The sequence below is a fragment of the Mycteria americana genome, chromosome 2, assembly GCF_035582795.1.
Source record: "Mycteria americana isolate JAX WOST 10 ecotype Jacksonville Zoo and Gardens chromosome 2, USCA_MyAme_1.0, whole genome shotgun sequence".
NCBI lineage: Eukaryota > Metazoa > Chordata > Aves > Ciconiiformes > Ciconiidae > Mycteria > Mycteria americana.
The window spans coordinates 88,112,007-88,134,497 of NC_134366.1; the positions used below are offsets into that span (position 1 = coordinate 88,112,007).

At 34.9% G+C, this 22,491-nt stretch overlaps 1 protein-coding gene across 1 annotated transcript in view; it reads left to right on the plus strand.

Annotated features, from left to right (window-relative positions):
* The window catches only part of LOC142406703 (cadherin-10), a 65,379-nt gene that overhangs the window by 34,266 nt on the left and 8,622 nt on the right, over window positions 1-22,491 (plus strand). Inside the window, exons 3-8 of the mRNA XM_075495639.1 lie at window positions 3,404-3,523; window positions 4,133-4,300; window positions 9,451-9,638; window positions 12,533-12,786; window positions 16,034-16,170; window positions 18,492-18,613. Of these exons, the coding sequence (XP_075351754.1) occupies window positions 3,404-3,523; window positions 4,133-4,300; window positions 9,451-9,638; window positions 12,533-12,786; window positions 16,034-16,170; window positions 18,492-18,613 (989 nt within the window). The remainder of the gene's footprint in view (window positions 1-3,403; window positions 3,524-4,132; window positions 4,301-9,450; window positions 9,639-12,532; window positions 12,787-16,033; window positions 16,171-18,491; window positions 18,614-22,491) is intronic.

Genomic DNA, 22,491 nt, shown 5'->3' on the forward strand with positions numbered 1-22,491 from the left:
TTTGGGAGCAAGGAAAAGGAAATAAAAGTTTCAAATTCAGCTCTATAATGGATATTCTGTGAGTTCTTTTCCTAACTAATTATTTTCAGTGATTCTTATCTAATACATCTACATCATAAATGCATTGTGAGGTCAAAGTTATTAATACTGTTATGGTGTTTGAAGATGCTTGCAAGGAACACATTAAAAAGGGCCAAATATATTAATTACTATTATAGTACCAGACCCTAGGGAGATTCAAACTTTATAATTAAAATTATGTTAAAATATGCCTTCTGAGAACGACAATAATCTGACAAATGACAGTTTTATTTCTGGGCCTAGCTCACCACTGTATAATTCTGGTTTATTGTATAATAAAATTTGCAAGTATACAAGGAGAAAATCACAGAATTCATATGTCTTATTGATAACATAGCTGGTGCCATATTCTCCAGTATATTATCACTCACTGTCTCCTTTATATCCTCCTATAGAGTTCAGATTAGGCTTTAGATCCTGAAGGCCAAAGACTCTTACCAACTTCATAAGAAGCAATCTGTGCCTATGTAAAAGACAGAGCGAGGCCCAGAACAAGTAGTGCTGACTAAGTCACACCCACACTGTAGTTTTTAAACCCCAGCATGACTGATCATCTTCAGTGCCTTGGGGTTTCTGGTCCAGGTTTCAGACCAGAGCAAACAATATATTTGTAGTATTGAGCATCAGTGGTCTCCAGTGACTTCAATGAACTGAAGCAAAGCAAAATAAACTGATGGTTTGACAGTTGCTGTACACAACGTAGCTGATATACTGATATACTCCTCCTGTTCACTTCTTTGGATGTTTTCTGTCAGGTTTTTCATAGGAATCACTGATCCCTCAGCAGAAGCCTAGAGAGCATGTCTCTCTTCCTCTTATGAGCAAGGGCCAAGATCAAAGTGGTGACTTCTGCATCCTGAATGGCAAGCAGAAGTGTAGTGGTGCCCTTGCACCATGTTCATTGCAGCTAGAGAGAAGGATAGCTGATATGATTTGTTCTGTTTCATGTGTAAGTTTATTAAAATAGCATTAATTAATATATTATGTGTGTATTATGACACTCATAACTGAGGCAGCAGTAACTATTAGACACCTTATTACATTACAAATGAATTTAATTTATTTTAAAACTATTAAACACGTTCTTCAGTTTTCTTCCAAACTATCCTTCAAAGTTGATTCTGCATGATTTTTTAAACTAAAATGAAATAAAAATCTCATACAATTGACCTATTAATAAATACTGCTAATTTGAACATATGAAGGAAAGGTGAAAATTAGGAACAAGAAATAATTCAGTTACATGTAATAGAGACAAAATATCACATTTCATGGGTTTGCAATGTAGACTTTTCTGATTAATACATTGTGCTGTTGTGATAGATGCCTTGATGATGGCCATTCTCTTTTTTTACGGATATGAAATGGAGGACTTGTAAACTTTACTTGGATAATGCCATGTTGATCAGTGTACTTGGTCGTTTGATTGTTTTCTATTGCTTTTTTTTTTCCCTTTACTCACAGCACTTAAGTTACTGAACATGATTTGTTCTTATCTTTCTTTTACACAACACCTCTTCGCCATTTTAGAGCAAATATTCTTTAGGAACAAGTATACATTCTAGCACTGCAGTTTGCTACATACTAGGATGGTCTAAAAAGTGCATTTCAGAATCAAGGCAATACTCCTCAGAACTTAAATATATTCAACAAAAAGGCCTCTGTATCTTTTAACAGAATAGTTATATAGACATATATCTACAAATGGAGTTCAGTGTGGCTGGAGGTATAAGGCATTTGTGAATTGGAAACAGATTAAGTTTTTGGGACAGCTCTACCACTCTTACATCTTATATTTTAAAGATGTTCAGATTTTCAGTTTCAGCCCTAGTCTAGATGATCACTAAAGCAATCATTAGGACAGTGGAAAGTATTCATAATTTTTCTCTTTTTTTTTTCACTATACTTGTGGAGCAATTTTTAATCTTTTTTTTAAATTTTGTTTTGTGTTTGAGGCTTTGTTCTGTTAAATCAGTGATTCATTCAATTTTAATATCAGTAATAATATAACCAGGAATTTGCCTATTATGCCTTCTTTATGAGATGCAAGTACTTTTAGGGACTCCCTAAAACAAGTGTTTCTGTTCTAAAACAGTTGAAAACTGAACATTTCTGAGAACTCATCTCTGATTTAACAGTTAGGCACATGCTCATTCCATTGATACTGGGCGCAATTGTTCACGATTGAACAATTGACTTGTCAAAAGCAGATTTGTCATCATCTTGTGAAATCCCTAACAAACTGAGGAAGCTTAACATTTACTTCTATTTGCCTTTCTATGTAGGTTAGAATAAATACGTAATGTGGTCAAACTATGCGAGGAAATAAATAGTTGTGCTAAGTGGCGTGGATTTACAGGTGCTTTATTTCACAATATATGGTAGTATTTGGTGGAGGGAAAGAATTGGGATAAAAGGAGAAATATGTTTGAAAGCCTTCTGATCCTCAGAATAGCCTGTGGCTAACCAGTCACATGCATATGATGATTTATTTTCTTTTCCTTGTTTTTTTCACTTCTTTCCTATATACTTAAAACCATATCTACACTTTATGGAGGTGCAATAGGGGAGAGCCTTCTTGATACTTTATTTCTCAGGTGGAAGAGTTGAACAGGATGTAGAAACTATTTTGATTCAGCAAGAAATGGCAGAGGCAATGGTAAGCATTTCGTGTTTTGAAGGACTGGTATATTCCACCAAAATTTAGAGATGGTCCTTAAGATTTAAAAAACTTCTGGAGTCTAAATAGCCAGCAGATTTCAAAGTCCATATGGCAATATTTCTTCTGACAGTACCTATCTATATTAACACTTAGAAGGTAGGGAGAATTGATGACTAATTTTTCCCAAGTTCCAATGACCTATTTAATCATCTTTTTCTGTCATGTTTCTGTGTGTGTAGTTTCATATCATGTTGACATCATTGGACAAAAAAAAAAAATCTGTTCTAAGTAATGGAAAGCAGATATTTATTTTAATAAAAACAAGTAAGTCTTCTGAAAAGAGGAAGTGAGTACGTAAGTATGAAATTGTTGTAGCTGGGTAAAGATAAAAATTCAGCTCAAAACCATAGCTATTGTTTACATTTGCTAATTAGATCTTAATCACGCTTGTGGGATTAGGGAAGTTTAGATTCAGTTTATGTAGAATGAGATCCTGAAATAGGGAAGAATGTACCTGGTTGACTATAAGATCATAAATATTTTTGAAAAGCCCAACAGACATTAGCCAAAATTTTCTTTGGAGTCTGCTTGAATGGAAATTGATGTTCTTGGACCTCCACCTAGTACCATGTGAAACTAAGTTGACTTTGGATGTTTCAGGTACTTCTGTCGTGCAAGTCACAGCTACTGATGCCGATGACCCTTCATATGGAAACAGTGCCAGAGTAATTTACAGCATACTTCAGGGACAGCCATATTTCTCTGTGGAACCAGAAACAGGTCAGGAAAATTGTTATTTACCATGAACTGTAGACATTTTCTTTCATTTTAAAAATCTTAGGTCACCTAAAAAATTAATTTAAAAAACTAACTGAAATGAAATAATATATCTTGCTTTTTTTCCTCATAATTTATAATTCTTATAATAAATTTAAAACTTAGAGTTATTACAGCTGACACCATGAAGCATAAGTAACTTTACAGTGGTGCTATTGATAGCTTAAGGATCTAAGTAACAACATTTCTGATAAAGGCAAGAAGAAAGGTTTGTGTCCTAGAAAATTTTGTTCTTCTTTTCTTAATGGTTCTACTTGGACTAATAAAAGATGTTCTTTCTAGTCATAAACCTTGTGCATAAATACTTTGCATCATTTTTAGCATGAAATGTAAACTGGAAAGGAAGCTTTGATGTAGGTTTGTTTAACAAACAGATAGCCTGTACTGAAGACTATTTATAAAGCTTATGAACAGAAATTTGTACTTTAAAACATGAAATGAGTATTTTAGAAATATATTTCACAGACTAATACAAAAAAATGCAGCAGATTGCTGCACATCAAAAATAAAGAGACTATTACCTATTTTTGTTTTTTTCTTTATTTATTTAAGGCATCATCAGGACTGCTTTGCCAAACATGAACAGAGAGAACAGGGAGCAGTACCAAGTAGTTATCCAGGCAAAGGACATGGGAGGCCAGATGGGTGGATTATCAGGGACCACCACCGTGAACATCACTTTGACTGATGTCAACGACAATCCACCTCGATTCCCCCAGAGTAAGCTGCATTTAATAGTTGCCTTGCACTGTAAAAGCTTCAAACTAAAGAGTTAAGCAATCACCATCTGGTTTAATTTAGAGTAAATCTAGATTATGGGGCACACATGAACAAAAGGCTTATGTACTGATTTATTCACTATTATTAAAGCAGTATATTAAATGTTACAGCATTTGTTTGTTAGGGAAACTGTTACATGGTCAAATATAACTGCAGCAAACCTGGAATACTTTTCAGTACTATGGGAGGGGGTGGTAGGTGGACTCATAAGAGCATTAGAGCAATGTTTTTCTTTTCCCTTACCTATTGCTTAAATCCTACATACTCCCTCACTGGAAAATAAAACATGTAGTAATCCTAGATATGCAGAAATGTTTGAATTGTAGTATGTGCTTAAATATTTAATCATGAAGAACATGGAAAAGAAATTACTTGAAGGGAATCAAGCAGATTTGTACTTTTCCAGTTATAGTGCTACAAAACCTAATAGAAAATTTCCCAAAGTATAGTAAATGGCATTTAACTTTTTTTTTTTTACAGCTTAAGTTTACCAAAGCTTTTTATAATGCTTTTTAACTTCTGATAGAACAGCTATCAAGAATTTGTATCCTCAAACTAAAATATAAAACCAGTCTTGGTCTCTATGTAATATGGGAATATTAAACTATGTAACATCAAACTTGTTAAAGGTTAAGCATTTTAAATACATTTGAAGCATTTTGCATATACTGAAGTTGTAATATTTGCAAGATGGTTTGGACATACTTAATAGCTAAAGGATTTAGAGTATTCTCACCACCCATTTTTTCTTCTGTATAACTCCACTGAATCCAGTAGTTACTGGTGATCAGCCTTCACACTCAAAATAACAGATTCAGCTTCAAATTATTCTGATTTTAACATGCTCTTTATGGTACAAATGGAGTACATAATTTTGTTCAATTTAATATTGTCGTTAATATATATGTGTTTACCTAAGATGTTCATCAGCATGTGATTTCACATACACACTCAAAATAGAAAAATCATGAACAAATGAGTACTTAACAGTTTGTGCATTTCCACACAGGCCTTATTCTGGAAGAATTTATTGTTAATTTGTCATTTTATGTTCTTTGTATTTCCACAACTTTTTTATTTATTATTTTTCCTCTTTCCATTTGTATATAGAGGATTATGGTAATTCCAGTGCTGTGTAGGTGAGGAATGCTGTATTACTCCTCTCGGGACTGATTGAGGAAGACTGTTCAAAGAGGTGTCATGTTCAAAGCTTTACAGAAAAGCTAATTTCAACAGTTAAATTTACAACAGCATATAAGCATCAAACATGCATATTTATGCTCTTCTTTTTTTTTTCCCTTGTTTCCTAAACAGTGTGTTAAATTAATACTTAGAATGATGGGAGCAACTTTCTAGACCATTTTTACATTACTTATCTGGCAGTCCAGCATCATATTTGAGTCAGATGAGGATCTGATGTAGCATCCCAGAAATATCTCTGCATTTTTCTACTAATGTCAGTGTAAATCAGATGTGATCTTTGCTTTAAAGAAACTTTTAGTCTTACTGTCATGCTTTTTTTTTATTGTTGTTTTGTTTTCTTTTTCTCTCTACTTTCTACCAATAGCTTTGCTAGATATAAATGTATGTTTCACTGGAAATGAAAATGAAAACATTTATAAAGCTGACTCATTTTACTAAATATATGAAAATAAAAATAGCTATTGACTTTTTAAAAAATCTTTATATTTAATCTCAAAATGCAAATAGACATTATAATGATTCCCGATTTTAATAGAGTTCAATGAGACTACTGGAATTGATACTGATTAAGATAAATTATGCTTATTCTGTTCCATTAGTAAAAAAAAGATGTGTATTAGGTTTGTGAGACCTAATATATGAATATATGTATATATATGATAGATTCATATCAGATTTATAAATTACCAGGAAAAATATTAAAATGTCTATTATGTTTTCACAGGACTCAGTAGCATATTACAGCTACATGTTTCAATAAAATGTTTCATAATAGATTAAAATTCTCCCACAAGAAACTCATATTAGAATTGTGGAAAATTCTACATACTGTATTTTATCATACTTTCTCAAAAAAACCAAAACAGTCATTAATCTTCTGTTGTTTAGACTACAGAGCTAGGACTCTTCAGAATATTTTTCTCTTCTTAAAGATCTCCTGACAAACATATAGGTAGCAGTGGCTGTTCTTCTGAGGAAACATGATAAAATTTAAAATGTTATCAAGGTTCTGCACAGAAAGGCCATTAAATACCTCATATATTGGATCTCTGTTTCAGCTGTCATCTTTCCAAGTGTTCTCAGAAGTAAGGAGATGGTGTTGACCAATGATAAATAGAAACAGTGTTTTATGGACTTAGGAGCCTGAGTCTGACTGAAGCTCAGTGCATCTGAGTTATGGCAGCCCATGTCTCCTGTGAGACTATAGCCTGTATTACTCTATAAAAATATTTACCTTTACATTATGTGCCTATTCAAGAGTAAATGGGAAGAAGGTTAAAATGAATAAGATTGCTTTTTCATTCTTTATGACTGACTGAAGTATTTCCAGACACAAGTGTGTAGACTTTAGTCTTCCAGCTGATTTCCACTCTCCTTACTATATGGAAAAGCTTTTACTTTCCTTGATCCTCCCATTTTTACTCCTCACAGACAAATGAAAAAAACATCACTCACTGGAGTAAATGCAAACAGTAAATTACTCTCCTCGAGGAAGAAGAGAAGTGAGAGAAAAAGGATTAACAGCAGAGTTTTGCAAGAATAATTCTGGTTTGGTGTAGTCTGTGTTCTGATACAGTGTCTAAAGCTGCACTGCAACCTGTACTTAGTCAATGCATTACATGTCTTCAGTGACAAAAATAATAAAACTAAGTGTCTCATACTATGGTGGAGATTTCTACAAATGGATAGGTTAGACATAAAATTATCTTTCAGATGATAGGCTTCTGGTTATTTTACACTCTCTATTTCCACTACCTTATTAGCAATTCAAGATATGAGCTCTTAGCACTTTGTAGACTAAATTAATGAGTTGAGTATTGTAGTGGGAATCAAAGTAGTCTCCACAGGGCATAGCTTGGGGATGTAGCTTTAAGCACTCCAGAAAAAAAATGTGGAGAATAGTTGAGACACCATAAAACTAATTATAACATATAAATATTAATTGGGAAAAAAAAGTGGTCTTTCACCATAGTCTCACATAGTACTGAATAAATACTAAATGTGAGCAGAGGCTATTTTTTCTTCTGTTTTTTTAACCATTAGGCGATTACAGAGAGATTATATACTAATGTAGCAAAGTACACAGATTTAGGTATTAGAGAAAGGTAATGAAAATGTCAGACCAAATGCAAGAAAAATCACTCGTTTGAAACACCAAAATGTAACTGAGTAAAAATAAATTCATATCAATAGAATGTGGAGTGTATATGGCCATAAAGTATTAATTCTGCTGCTGTATATCAGTTTCATATCAAAAGCTGCTTATGTAAAATTATATGAAGAAAATAAATTTCAATATTTTTCATTCAACATTTAATTACAAACTATATGTGAATGTGGTTTTTTTTTTTTAATTTTTGCTTCTTTATTTTTTTAGGTTTGGCAAACTATAGTATAACAGAACAGAAAAAAATAGTTCTGTAGAATGAGAGAGAGTCTCAAACATCCCAATGAATAATAGGATTTTTTGCAGTGAGTGTTCCTAAAACCAAAACCAGTTCCTTTGTCACTCTGTAGCTGGCTTGTAATATAGTCTGTTATGAGACACTGATAATCCTCACATGACTCACCTGTGCTTTCCTGAAGATAAGATCATGTTGCCAGTGGCCTTCCTGTACTGCCTTGCCACTGCTCTCTCCCCATGATTCTTCCTGATGGCACAAAACTAGTAACTGCCTTTATGAACTTTTCTGTACTTCTTATTTGTAACAAGGAATATATGTGCTGCCTTTCGGGTAGCCTGTTCAATTTTTCCCTGTTGTGGTTGCTGGCCTTTACCACTTCCACTTTTGTGTTACTGTTAACTGAACTATCTTTCTAACTCACTTTACTTACGTTAGGAAGTCTCTAAGTTAAAACAGCAAATCTTGGAACACTTAACTAACACCAGAGAAGAAAATGTTTTTCAATAAAGCTTTGATGACTTAACTTTCATCTTTGGAATGACAGCTGTATCTGCATTCATTTTAAAATCTTTTTCTGAGAATTCTTCATAGTGCATTATGTGTCCCACGTGTTTTCTTACTGTATGCTCTGACAGATGGGATCAAAGATCTCAACCCTTATTTACAGTTTTCACAGTAAGGCTAGGACATAGAATACTAAAATGTATGGTAAGATATTTATTTCAATTTATTGCAGCATGTCTGAAACACGACAGGTTTATTTCTATGTTTTTATCAGCTGAATGACACCACAATACAGGGATACAATTGAGCTAAGAAAAGGAGCACAAAACCAAAATTGCAATGTTCATAAGCCTTATTTAAGTATGAATTAACTGCTTTAACAGGTATAGGCACACCTTCTGCTTGTGGATTTTCAAAAACCTATCTCTGCATTAAGATGTCATTCAAATTTATTTAATATCGTATCTGACTATCTAATTTTGAAAGCTGAAATGTCAGTTGTCTGCTTAGAATTGGCCAGCGAAGTCAGAGGATTCTGTTCTTTGTATTGCTTCCATGATAAAATAGATGTAAAATATATCCCAAAAGATTGACCTTAGCTATTAAGGGGAAAAAAGCAGAGTGAAGCCTGAAAAGAACACAGAGCAGTCTTTCCAGGTGATGTTTCAGGAATGACATAGACAACAAATGTACAGACATACTTGATTCTTCTTTGAAATAGGAGAATAGAGGTCCTTTTCAATCCTGTTTTTCTATGATTTTGTTTTTCTATGATTTTGTTTGCAATCTCCTGCCTAAAGTTTTCCCCTGCATAGTTCTCTGCCTCACATTTTGCCCATCCTCCCAGTATTAAATGGCAAGTTCTCTAGAGTTAAAGATAGACAAAAATATGTAATCAGCTATTGTGTGACACAATGTTACTTAATGCATGTGTAATGGCTTGTGGGACTCCTGAGTGGCTCTTTGTCTCTTTGACAGGTACCATCCACCTCCGCATTCCTGAGTCCTCCCCAGTTGGGACAGCCATTGGCAGCATCAAAGCCACAGATGCAGACACTGGAAAAAATGCAGAAGTAGAATACAGAATTATGGATGGCGATGGTACAGATATGTTTGATATTGTGACACAGAAGGACACACAGGAAGGCATCATAACTGTGCGAAAGGTGTCTATTAACAACATTCACTAAATGATTTTGGTGTCAACATTATGCCACAAATGTTCAATGGGAAAAAGTGCTTGGGTCATAAGATGACGTGTTCTAACAGCTTAACAATTGCAAGCATCCCCCATCAGTGACTGAACGGTACTATTTCCTTTTAAGATGAACCGGAAATAATAGGTGGTAACAATATCTGAGACGCAGCACAGTTTTAAAGCATTATTGCCAGCAAAGTATGTAAAAAATGGACCATCCCCAATGTGTTAGCACTAATTAGCTCTGTGATTTCAAATACAGACTTCTTTAGTATTCATGTAACCTATTTTCTTCAGCAAGCAATACACAATTCACTCAGTAGTGAGAGACATAGGTTTTCCTTATCTAGGAGATTCTCATCAAGTTAGGTGACCAATGTATGCCCGAACACCAACACACTCATGGAAGCTGAGTCGCAAGCTATATTGTTTGTTTTGTTCCTGTTTCCAGCATGTCAGGTGGTTAACACACAAGCAGTGAATAATGACAGTAACCCTGTTTCAGAGCTAGCTTTAGTTCAGCCCTCTGTCTTGCATCTCAGAGCACTTTCAGAGGTGTAAGATCTCACATGTAGAAATGCCATTCTCCTGCTCCTCAAAAATTTCCCTTCCAGAAGTCCCTCAGTCCTTTTCTTTGGGATTTTGAGATGTGTTTCTAAAGAGTTCAGGCAGCATTTCTAACATAAAACACTGTTTATATTAGCTTTTAAACAAACCTCCTTAAATATAGAATAACGAATTAGAGACTACTATAAAATATGTCTCCACATCTCTTGATAATGGCAACCAAGGAAAAGTTCAGCAAAGATCAGAGTGTGTTCCTTTTTAATCTCTATTCTCTTCTATGCTCATAGTCAGCATTGTAATTTACCTGGGAAGGAATGAAAATACAAAGTTTGGGGCCCAATAGTTTTCCTTTTCCTAGAAGCTTGGGAAGGCTTCTCTTGAGATGCTCCTTTCTTGCTTGCTTCAAATTTTTCACACAGACTGCTATTATATTATATCAATACAGTCTTGAAAAAACAGTCTAATAACTGGATCAAGCACAAAAAATTTGTAAGTTATAACACAGCAGCTCCAAAAATGTCACCAATAAATACTAATGAAAAAGATCTTGTTTTGTCATTAGCAATCTGACACATTTTGCAATTTTCAGGATGCTTTCTCATATTGATAAATAAGCAGCTTATTCAGCTAGCACAAACAACAGTATTAACTAGCAAGGAAGAAGATATGCTCAGTTTGTTCATTTATGAAAATATTCTCTTTTTTATTATTATTTAGCCACATTGATTGTCATTTCTGTTTTCAATGGTTAATAACTACAAATAGCTGGTGTTCCTTTACTGAGCCCTTAAGTTACTAAGTCTGAATTTAATACCTGCTGCAAAAGAACTTTTTCTATACAAGTTTTTCTATGCAAGTTATCACAGACAAAATAATTGCTTTGCTGCAATTTCATATATTTGGGCAACAGTTTTGTTCATTATTGGTGATATATTGGAATCTACGTGGTTTATGTCCATGTTTTGCAGTGTAGCCTGAAGAGATGTCCAAACTGGATATGAATGTACTAGTAGCAGGTTAACTACATCTGCATGGTGCACCTTCTGGCGAATTAAGACAGCTAATAGAATAAAGCAGAACTAACATGGCTTCTTTGCTTCTAGGCATGAAGTCAGCATGCCTTAACAGCAGCATGCTGCACTTCATAGACACACCAATAGCCTCAGATCTAGCTAAAATAGCAGCACTATGTTGCATTTCTCAATTACATACATAGATATTCTCCCTTCTGCTCTAACTACTTTTTTAAAACAAGTTTGGGGCAGTGGGGAAACTCATTCTTTCACTGAACTGCATCTTTCTGCTCTTAAATAGAATATTTACATTTCTAGGCTGTCACTCTGCCATCTTTCATGAACATTAATTTGTATTTAAAAGCAGTTAGGCAGAAAAAACAAGTCTTCTACCACCCATTTTGATGAATGAAAACCACCAGTTTGATATCTCCCTGAGATTTTGGGGGAGTTAATGAAGTCTTCTTTGCGTCAGAAAGGTAAATTCTCAGCTTGCTCATTTCCTCAGTATCATTAATTAGCTAACACTTTTCATCTATGACAGTTAGAAAAATTTGAAGGAATAGAGGTTCTTTTCTATCCAAAATGGTTTCTAATTATAACTCTGAACCTTTTCTCATTCCATTTTAAAAAGGAACTGCTGACAAAAATGTCAAATCTATTTTGCAAAAAAAATCTCTGATGTTGGATTCATTAAATTAAATGAAAAGGAACAAGATTAAGCTCTTACTGTTTCTCTAGATATAGAGAACTTTGACTCACGCTCACTCTTTAAAAGAAACCTAAAACATTCCTGGTATTTAAAGCCAGCTACATTTGTTTGACAATAAGGATACTCAGGCCATTCTGAGTATCCAAGAGTTTATAGTATTTCCTGAGAAATATTAGTAGTAAGTACCTTGTTCTGAAATGTCAGTATTTCAAGTCTGTATTTCAAGTATTTTAAAAGCTTGTATGATTGTTTCAAATCCATATGCTTGTGAAACAGCTGCAAAATTCACTAAATAATTGGTAAATTTGCACTGAAAATCTTTTTGTCATTGGTGCTATAATAATTCATATAATATTTAGGAAGAGAAACTTCCTCCAAAAACAATGGAAGTTTCTTACTGGAGAAAGTGATTCCTATGCTGTGGAAAATTTGAACTGTATTGAGGTTCCCCCAACCCAGGGCAAGATCTGACAAGGCTTGAGTCCTCTTCAGTTTCCATTATGTATATAAGTCAACATCTGCCAATATGTAATGTAATTTAATAAACTTTATCATCGTCTTCATTTTTAGCCACTGGACTACGAGACGAGAAGACTTTATACCTTGAAAGTAGAAGCTGAGAATACCCATGTAGATCCACGCTTCTATTATCTTGGGCCTTTCAAAGATACAACTATTGTGAAAATCTCTGTAGAAGACGTAGATGAACCTCCTGTCTTCAGCAGATCTTCTTACCTTTTTGAAGTGCATGAAGATATTGAGTTGGGGACAATAATAGGAACTGTAATGGCACGGGATCCTGATTCGGCCTCAAGTCCAATAAGGTAATATTCCAGTCTCTGTAAACACATCATTTGCTAAAGAAATTAAGAGAAATAGTAATACAACATGAATTTTCACGTACACATTGCACACAGGAAGAAGATGCTAATGTTTTTTTCTGTTATTTATTAGTGTCCCAGAGATAGACAGAATTGAGAATGATGGTATCAGTAAGCCACCAAACACCTCAGGGAACAGCCATTCACTTGCACACAAGAGACACAGCAAATATTTTCTAGTACTTTAAATCTCAGAAAACTTATAAAATTGCACATTGATTTCAAGTAGGCTCTTCAGGACTACTTGCTTCACACTGTGAAAAAGTGCCAAACCAGTCTATGGCCCAGGAACAGGACAGAGCTTTCTAATGCTTCCTCTGGTCAGTCCTGGAAAGTATGCAGTGCAGATCTCTGGTTGGTGCCTCCTGCTTTGCAGGCTTGTCAGAGTGATTGCTATACAGAATAAAATTATCTTTGTGTGTGCTCGAATACCCCAAGAAATTAGACATTGAAAGATGAATACCTTTAAAAATCTTTTCTATGTATACTACTAGATGGTACATGCTACATCGCATCTAGCTGAATGTAGTAAACGATATCTTGGTGTGGGGATTTTTGTTTGTTTTTCTGTAATGCATAAGCTTTAAGAAACAGGTAAGACAACGCTGTCCAAGTTGGATGTGTGTTGTCTGAAATACTGAACAAAGTACAAAATTACATTCTGGCAAAAGAACCTTATTTACTGATTTTGAAGTCAATTGCTACATACTTCTTAACGAGGCCCAGGTGGTAAAACTGGATTTGGAAATAAAACTGAATCTAATTTTTTTCCTGTGTGATTCATGTGTATGGAAAATACAGGAGATAACACCAAGCCTCTAAAATTTAAGAATATATAAATAACTTAGCATTGCATATTTATCCACTCTAATTGCATGAGACAACTGACAATTTTAGTAGTCATATTTTCTTAATTGTGACTGGAAAAAGAACAAACTTGGAGCTTTTGCTCATTTTGTTTCTGACACAACTTATTGAATTGAAGAACTGTGTCAGGTAGTTCCCTCATCACTATTATTTACACAGAGTAGCAACCTAAAGATTATTTTATATAATTTTTCTATGTTCTGTTGATATTTCTTTCATTCTCATTATAAAACATAATTTAGAAGAGGCAGGTGGAGCAAACCAATAATAATAAGGGCAAAGAAATTTCTAAAAAATTGAAAGGGACCATTGAACCTAGATTTAGTTCGCTTGAAGAAAAAAATCAAAGATCTGTGTGATAATGCTCTTCATAGTACAGTCATTTCTTTTAGCTTTCATTTAATGCTACCTAGTTGAAGACAAGAACTTTAAAACAATTTGCATAGCATAGATCAAATTCTCTTTAGTATTTGCTCTGTTCCTCACCTTCCAAAGCAGCCTTGTATATTCATTCAAAGAATAATTACCTAGGATAAGTTTTTACAAGCTTTTACTTCTTACAATATCAATATTAAATGCAAAGTACTGTGTGTTTACCCTGGAAATGAATAGCCAACATTTAAACTAAAGTATTTTGAAAGTTGTCATATTTTGAAATTAGGGCAGTTTGTATAATACTTTAATACTGCTATTAAAAATAATATTACAGCTTCAGGTTGTAGAATTGATTCAGTTTTTAATTTTTTTTCTGTTTAGCTGTTTATTTTAAAATATTAGGTTTTGTTTATTAAAATTCTATATAAGTTAGGCTTCCTGTAAATTGAGTGCCAATAGCTTCCTGTTGCACTAATTTCCATTTCTGTTCAATGAATATGGGGGTATTTTCTGAAAATAATCATTTTGGTAGCATTTGTAGGCTATTAGAAGTAATATGATGGGATATAAGTATGTGCTATTATCAAATGATGTAGAAATTTTAATGGAACAATGTGGAATAGATCTCATTAGCTAGAGAAGTGATTATTGCCTACTGAAAAACTGTTAGCTAGAGTGCTGTCAAAATAAATTCTTTTCCTCATTAAAACTCCTTCCATGGATGAAGTAAAATCAAATGCTTATCATATAAGCAAAATAGTTTTAAATATGATTCCTCTGAAAAATAGCAGGTTTTTGTTTAATTCTAACTGACAGTTATTATAGTCAGCTAGTAGTAAAAAAATTATTTTGAGCAAGTCTTTCCTGCATTTTCAGAAGTCTTTTTGGCTGTTCTAATTTCTTTTTGTTTTGTTTTTGTATTCATTTTGGTGTCAGCTTGTTTGTTGGGGTTTTGTTTGTTTGTTTGTTTTACATATTTATGTTATCACGTGTGGTGGAGTGAGCAAACAAAACCCACCAAAACGTTATAGACACTATTTTCATATTACAGCATTTTTTCATTTGGCTTAATTTAGTTAAGTACTGTAAGTAAAAACAGATACACTTTATGAACTGTTTAGATCACTATAAAAGTCTATAGAAACATGAACAATTTGTTTCTATTGTACTGTACAAGTACTAGCAGACTTTTTTTTTTTTAATTTGGCCCAATTCTGCCAGGTAGTTAGATAAATGTTCTGTACTTCGCAAAATCCTACATTTAATTCCACATCAAAGGTTCAATCCTAACTTTGAAGGCAGTGTTAAATATTAGAAAAAATGGAGGACAAATAAATATTCTGATTCTAGTTTGACATTCTGCCATATTGTATTAGTAGAAGTTTTACTTGCAAAAGTATAGCAACTATGGCAGCATATAAGGTCCTTTAACATCAGTATATTCATGAAAGTGAAAGTTCTGCATGTGAACTTTTTATAGAGCTTTTTTTTAACTTGATCTCTAGTAAATTAATATACCCTAAAGGGTAGAAGCTGAGTTTATCACAATACTTTTAAAAAGCTCATAAATTAGCTGTCAGTCTCAGTCTGAAGGAACACTACATCAAAGACAATTTTCCTTTCAGGATTAAAACAATTATTTAATTATTATATTGAAATTCTGACTTATTTTTTGTGATTCTCACATATGTCTATAAAATCTCAGATGATCACATTTTACATTATTGTGTCATACTTATGAAATTTTTGCAATTTTTGTTCCTCATTCTATGGAACTAACCTTGAGAATTTTCATAAATGTTTATAGAAACTAAATACATGTCTTCTCAAAACTAACCTTTGTAATATAACATACAAACCTAAAAGCTATATTGACTTGTTGTAAAACGTATGCTTTGTTCCATTTTCTATCATTTGACAATACGTTTTCTTTCTTTATCATATTTAGGTTTTCTCTGGATCGTCACACTGACCTTGACAGGATATTTAATATTCATTCTGGAAATGGGTCCATCTATACTTCTAAGCCACTTGACCGTGAGATATCACAATGGCACAATCTTAGCGTTATAGCAGCTGAGATCAGTAAGCCAATTTGGTCTCTTTTTCCTTTCAGTTTTCCTTAGACTGCAAAGTTACAGCTGTGACTTCATGAGAAAAAAGCTCCCTTCCTTCCCCACCCTCCACCCCCCTTCTATTAGATATTCTGGGAAAGTAATTGGGAGTAGCTAATAGCAGCTGTCTCCTCATTGCTTTTTTCCTCATCTACTTCCACCACTGACCTTTAATGTCCAAGTTACTTCTGAAGTGTGACCCAAATAAATAATAACACTGGAGTAATTCTGTTTTCTTCCTTTTCTTTGAGGACAATGACATGATTTTGCTGTTAAAGTAGCAGAGTTCAGGATGGTAATCTGTGTTTTTGTCTCTATCATTTTCTTCATTTCCTTAGAAATAATTTCATTATCTCTTCCTATGGTATCTACACCTACAGCTCTTGGAATCAACACATCTTATAAATTAGGTTCAATGTGATCCCTAAGCTGTAGCATTTCCTGGATTATTTAAATCAGCTCTCTGTACATATAAACCTGCTACATTATTGAGATTAACTCTAATCAATAAATGCCTGACAAAAAATGTTCTAAGGGACAAAGGTCTGGTCTTTGAAATCAGCTAGTGAGGATCACTTGCTTTTAAAGACACTGTTTTTTTAGGGTTAATTCTACATCAGTCAAAAAAAGAAAAAATTGCTGATCAGCAGTGAAGCATGGTTGGCAAGAACTACACTACAAAGAACTAAATGGAACATCACGTCCAGCCAATTAACCACTCTTAGCCTGCCTGTCCCCATTTCTGTAGTCCAGAGCAATAGACTGGTTGTATTGAGCACACACGGTAGCTGTACTTTTTTTTTTTTTTAAAACATTTTTTTTTCTTGCGATGGATGGTCCTGAGCTTATAATCCTTTACAGTGCTGTCCAATGTTGTAAGAATACTTTTCAGAAGTATTTCTATAATGAAAAATCTTAGTATCTTTGTATGCTTATATCATAGTGCTAAACTTACTTCCTTGTCAGGATACTTTGAGCAAATTTACATTCTGGACCTAGTTGGAGTAGCTAGCATTCTCCAAAGAGGTACGTTAGTTTTGAAGAAAGAAGTGAAGGGGGAGATTAGATTTAGGTCTTTAAATTTTTAAAAATATTACCTGTGAAACATGACACAATGAGGCAGCAGCGTTAAGACTAGAACTCATTTGGAAAGTTAGTATACAAATGAAAAGGCTATGAAAAACTGAGCCCTAAACGTGCCATTTTAAACAATTCAGGATGTCAAAAAGATACACATCACACTCTTTACCAAAGGTGTTATTAATAACAAGTGAACTTAATGCCAGCTACTCCTAAATGTTTACTGTTTTATTTGAAGCAGCTTAAAAGGGGAAAAAAACCCAGTTATTTTGTATCATCTCTACTGTTACTTATCCTATTCCAGTTATCCTATTACTTATATCCAATATCCTATTACCTATCCTATCCTATATCCTTATTCCTATATCCAAAGTTGCAAAATTTTATAGTATTTAGCAGCCAGCCAGCAGAATTCCAAGAAATGGCTGCACTTTTTTACTCCCAGGCATTATTTCAGATTCTTGGTATGGCAACTAGATCAGCAAGCGGGAACAGGGACGCTTGTATTCCTGAATTAACCTATACTAATGAGAGGGCACTCTAGATAATACTAGGGTTTTGACATTTGGCAAGGGGGAGGTTACTATTCTTGTTTTGTAACCTAAGGTCTGAATATCTACACTCATATTTTTTAAGGCAATTTAAACATAAAAACTCTGATTCTAAAAATTCTTTACCTGATTTTATGGGGGATATTTTCATTGGCTATGTTGGAATTTCTTCCAGTTTATTAAGGCACAAGAGAGGAAAGTCAGGCTTGAAAAATTTTCAAAATATGTATGTACAAAGTCACTAATATCTTTTCTGTGTAAAACAAAACATCACAAATTTTAAAAAATTTTAAAATTAAAAATCAAAACCTTACAACAGAATAATACTCGAGCCCACCAAATAATCAAATTCGTCATGATAGTAATGGGCATAATTTTCATATACTACATTTGCATAGATTATTAACAGTTGCAGCCCCTATTTTCATGTAAAAGCTTAATTACTCACTAGATACCAATATGTTAATTTATTTTTTACTCTAAGCAAACCACCTCCTTATTTTTCAGGAGGTCTGATTCTTACCTGGTATAAGTTTGTATGCTAAATTTTGACCAGTTTCATACCTAATTTTGCATGTCTATTGCTCATGAAGTTTGGAAGAAAACAAAAAAACTTTTAGTAGGAAAATAAACTCATTCTTCTTCTTTCTTCTCCTGTCAGACAACCCCAAAGATACTACTCGTGTACCTGTCTACGTAAGAATTTTGGATGTTAATGACAATGCCCCACAGTTCGCTGTATTCTACGATACTTTTGTCTGTGAAAATGCAAGAGCTGGACAGGTATGCCTTTCATAAACACTTTCCACTATCCAGTTTTGCTACGGCACTCAATTGTAGATCATTCTTGCCTGTTGCTTCGGAGAAATCATGTCCAAAATAGCTTTTAAAATGTTAAAAATGAAAGCAAAGTAGCTCTGTAGGTGAGGCGTAGAGTGAAATATCAATATATTACAACAGCATCAATGTGTGAATTATCACTTTTCTTTACGTAACACTGTACTACTGTTAAATCCTGACTAGGTATGTCCAAGAGACATGGTCATAACTTGTTTTGCCATTATCTTCACAAAGTAAAATGTTATATGTAGCTACTAAAAAATTTGATCTATATTTTCAATAACTCTCAAATAGCAAAATTCAGATGTATTTCAATCCATGCTGATGGTGATTACAGACATCTACATCTGTCACACCTTTTCTTTTTTTTTTTTTTTTTTTTGCGATTGTTAGGCTTATCTTTTATTATCGCACCAAAAACTTTTGAAAAGAAAATACAAAACATACATTTTTTGAGCTGGTAACATAATATTTTCTTTTGCCTCTTAGAGGCTACAGAACATATACTTCAATTTAAGTGAAATGACTGCAGTGCTTAATATCTAGTTCCTAATAAGCAACTGCTTATTAGAACTGTTAAAAAACTGTTTTCCTATTACAGCACAGCATATCCCAGAGCACAGTCAGCCAATAATAAATCCTTTAAAATGGTAGCAGTAGTACCTCAGTGCAATTATTTTAACACCTTTGAATAGAACCTGGGAGAAGTGCCAGCTTGTCTTAACTGTTTGAGTCCTACAGGTATGACATTCAGGTTGTATTACAAATGTCACATTCAGGTTGCCATTCTTCTTTCTAAAGTAACATCAGCTGGAAATTAGAACAGCGGATTAAAGGCCCAAATTTATAAAGCATAAAATATCTAAAAGTACTGAGCAAGGGCATTTGTCTGCTATAAGAGTTATAAGATAATTCAAGCTGTTGGATAAATAGAAATCACTGTAAACATCTAGAATTTCTGGCAATTGTAGTGTCTTCTATAAATGCTACAATAATATTTTAATCATTTTCAATATGAGATATGGATTAATAACTGGAAAAGTAGAACACTGAATTTTCCTCTTCCAGTTTCACAGAAAATTTCCTGGGTAAAAAAAAATTGAAATTAATTAATTCACAAATCGTACTCTGTTTGAGGTTTTAGAATCTGTTCTGTCCAGGTTGCTAACTATAGAGGATATAGGAAATGCTTGATAGAACAGTTATATTTTCATGTAGACATATTTTGAGGAACTCAATTTTTCTGAGCTATCTACAATATTGAGGTCAATATAATTTAAAAATAAATATAGAAGTTATTTCTGCACTACACTGGTTTTCTGTTTACATTCAGAAAAGGCTGTCAGTTAAAAAGTTGGAAAAACCCACGCTAATCATTTATGACTAATAAATGAGAAGCTAAATAAGTGAATGTATCCATTAATGTTCATTGAAATTTTTATAGAGCTCAGTAGTGTCTCCTTTATCAGGAAAAAAGTGCCAAATTTACTAAAAGGGCTATAATTATATTTTTTAAAAAAAAATCTGAGTTGCAAATGATTGTTTAAAGAAAACTATTCACAAGAAGAGAAAAAATGCAGTGCAGGATAACATGAATAATATATTTGAATGTAACTATATTCTTCTTGCTTACTGGTAGACCATAAATAAGACTTGTTATTTTGGAATTCAGTCTGTCCTGAAGGATTGAATCTAATCAATCCATACTGAACATGGTTCTCTAAGTTTGGTTCCTCCCACATTTATGCTATTTTTCTTTCCTTTCAGGTTTTCATAATTACATTTGATCCATGATCAAATTTAAATCTTCCATTAGATCACTGAAACTATTATGATACTTCATCAGTCACAAATTCTGTGGTATTCATTTAAATATTTCCTATTTCCTACTGACACGTTAATGAATATTAGTTTTCCAGTTTCTTTATTTTCCCTTAAAACTTCCATTTACTTAATTTATACAGAAATAGGTATAAAATATATATACACACATATATGTACTTAACATCTATAGTATGTGCTTGTGTGTATACATATACTCACACATACAGATATATGCATATATATATAGCAAGAGACAGAGGGCGAGTAGTTTTTATGAAATGTGATTTTGGGGGTCTGAGTGACTCAAAGGGTCCATGATTGTTTTCCTGCTTGCTATTACTGTTGATGTCAGACCGTACCATGACCTTCCAAACAATGGGAATACCCTGTTCCAAAAAGCTCAAGCTGCAAACAAGCACCACCTGTGGCAGAATGCCATTTTGATGGCTGTTGTTCTTTCGACCCCCCAAAAATGAGGACAATCTTGGTGTGATCGCATAAAGGGGACACAGGCATTCATGTGGGCTATACAAGGCTGATTCAGTAGGAGTTGAAGGGAAGAAAGGAGTGAAATGCTCAGACTGCTGCAGTCCTGTACAGAAAGAAGTTCAGCTGTCCTCCACTTCCAGGTGAGAAGAGCCAGGAGCTGGGCATCTGGGCAGATGGACTCCCACTGATTTTGTCAGCTCCCAGCTACCACACCTCTGGCAGCGCAGCAGCCAGCCTCCAAAGATACTCTAATGTAAACGACAGGAATTAGTGCAGAAAGTAGAAGTCAGTCCTACTTTAGAGATATTTTACTTGGAAGCCGAGTGTATTTTTCTGCATATTTATATTGCCTGTAGCAACAGTCAGAAGAGGGGCCCTTCTTCTCCCTTTATAAATGCCCTGCCAAAAGAAAAGAAGGCATGAGCTGAACTTGGACAGCAGCCAGGTACCCACCCAGCCACTCCCTCCCTCCTCAACGGGATAGGGGGACAAAATAAGATGAAAAAGAAAATGGGTTGAGATAAAGATGGGGAGATCACTTACCAATTACCATCATGGGCAAAACAGACTCAACTTGGGGAAAATTAATTTAATTTACTGCCTGTTAAAAATAGGGTAGGATGGTGAGAAACAAAGACAAAAGAACTAAAACACCTTTCCTTCATCCTTCCTGTTTCCCAGGCTCACCTTCACCCCTTTACTCCTCTACTTCCATCTCCTGAGCAGTGCAAGGGGGATGGGGAATTGGGGGGCTGCAGTCAGTCCATAACAGCTCCTCTCTGCTGCTCCTTCCTCCTCACCCCCTCCCCTGCTCCAGCCTGGGGCCTTCCCGCGGGCTGCAGGGAAACACCCGCCCCACCGGGGTCTCTGCCGGGGCCGCAGGGGCCTCTCTGCCGGGGCGCCTGGAGCAGCTCCTGCCCTCCTCCTGCTCTCCCCTCGGGGCTCGCAGGGCTGTTTCTCACCCCGTTTCCCTCAGCCCCGGCTGCCGGGCAGCGTTTTGCCCTTCCTTCCCCAGGCTTTCCCCGAGGCGCCCGCCCGTGGCTGAGGGGCTCAGCTGGGCCCTGCGGTGGGGCCGTTGGAGCCGGCTGGAACCGGCTGTGTCCGGCACGGGGCAGCCCCGGCCGCTCCTCACAGGCCGCCCCTCCAGACCCCACTGTCGCTGCTGCTGCCACTGCCAGCACCTGGGCACCTGCACCTGACACAAGTGCGTTGCCATGTTTCAGTGGGAAACTGTTTAGTTTTCTTTTATTTCACTTCAGCTGTTCACCATCTTCTCCTACTCTGGTCATTGTAATATATATGTACACGTGTGTCTGGGGGGTTATATACATAAAATTTAAAAATAGTAACAAACGTATACCAAATCACATAGGCCTTGCATTAACAGACCTGTACCGTCATGGGTGCCCAGTGGCATTCTGGTCCTTTCAAAGATCATGTCCTTTCTCTGTAGGACTACCTGCCAGCGGCAGAGGTAGGAAGCAGGTAAACAGCGTGGTTCCCTGCAC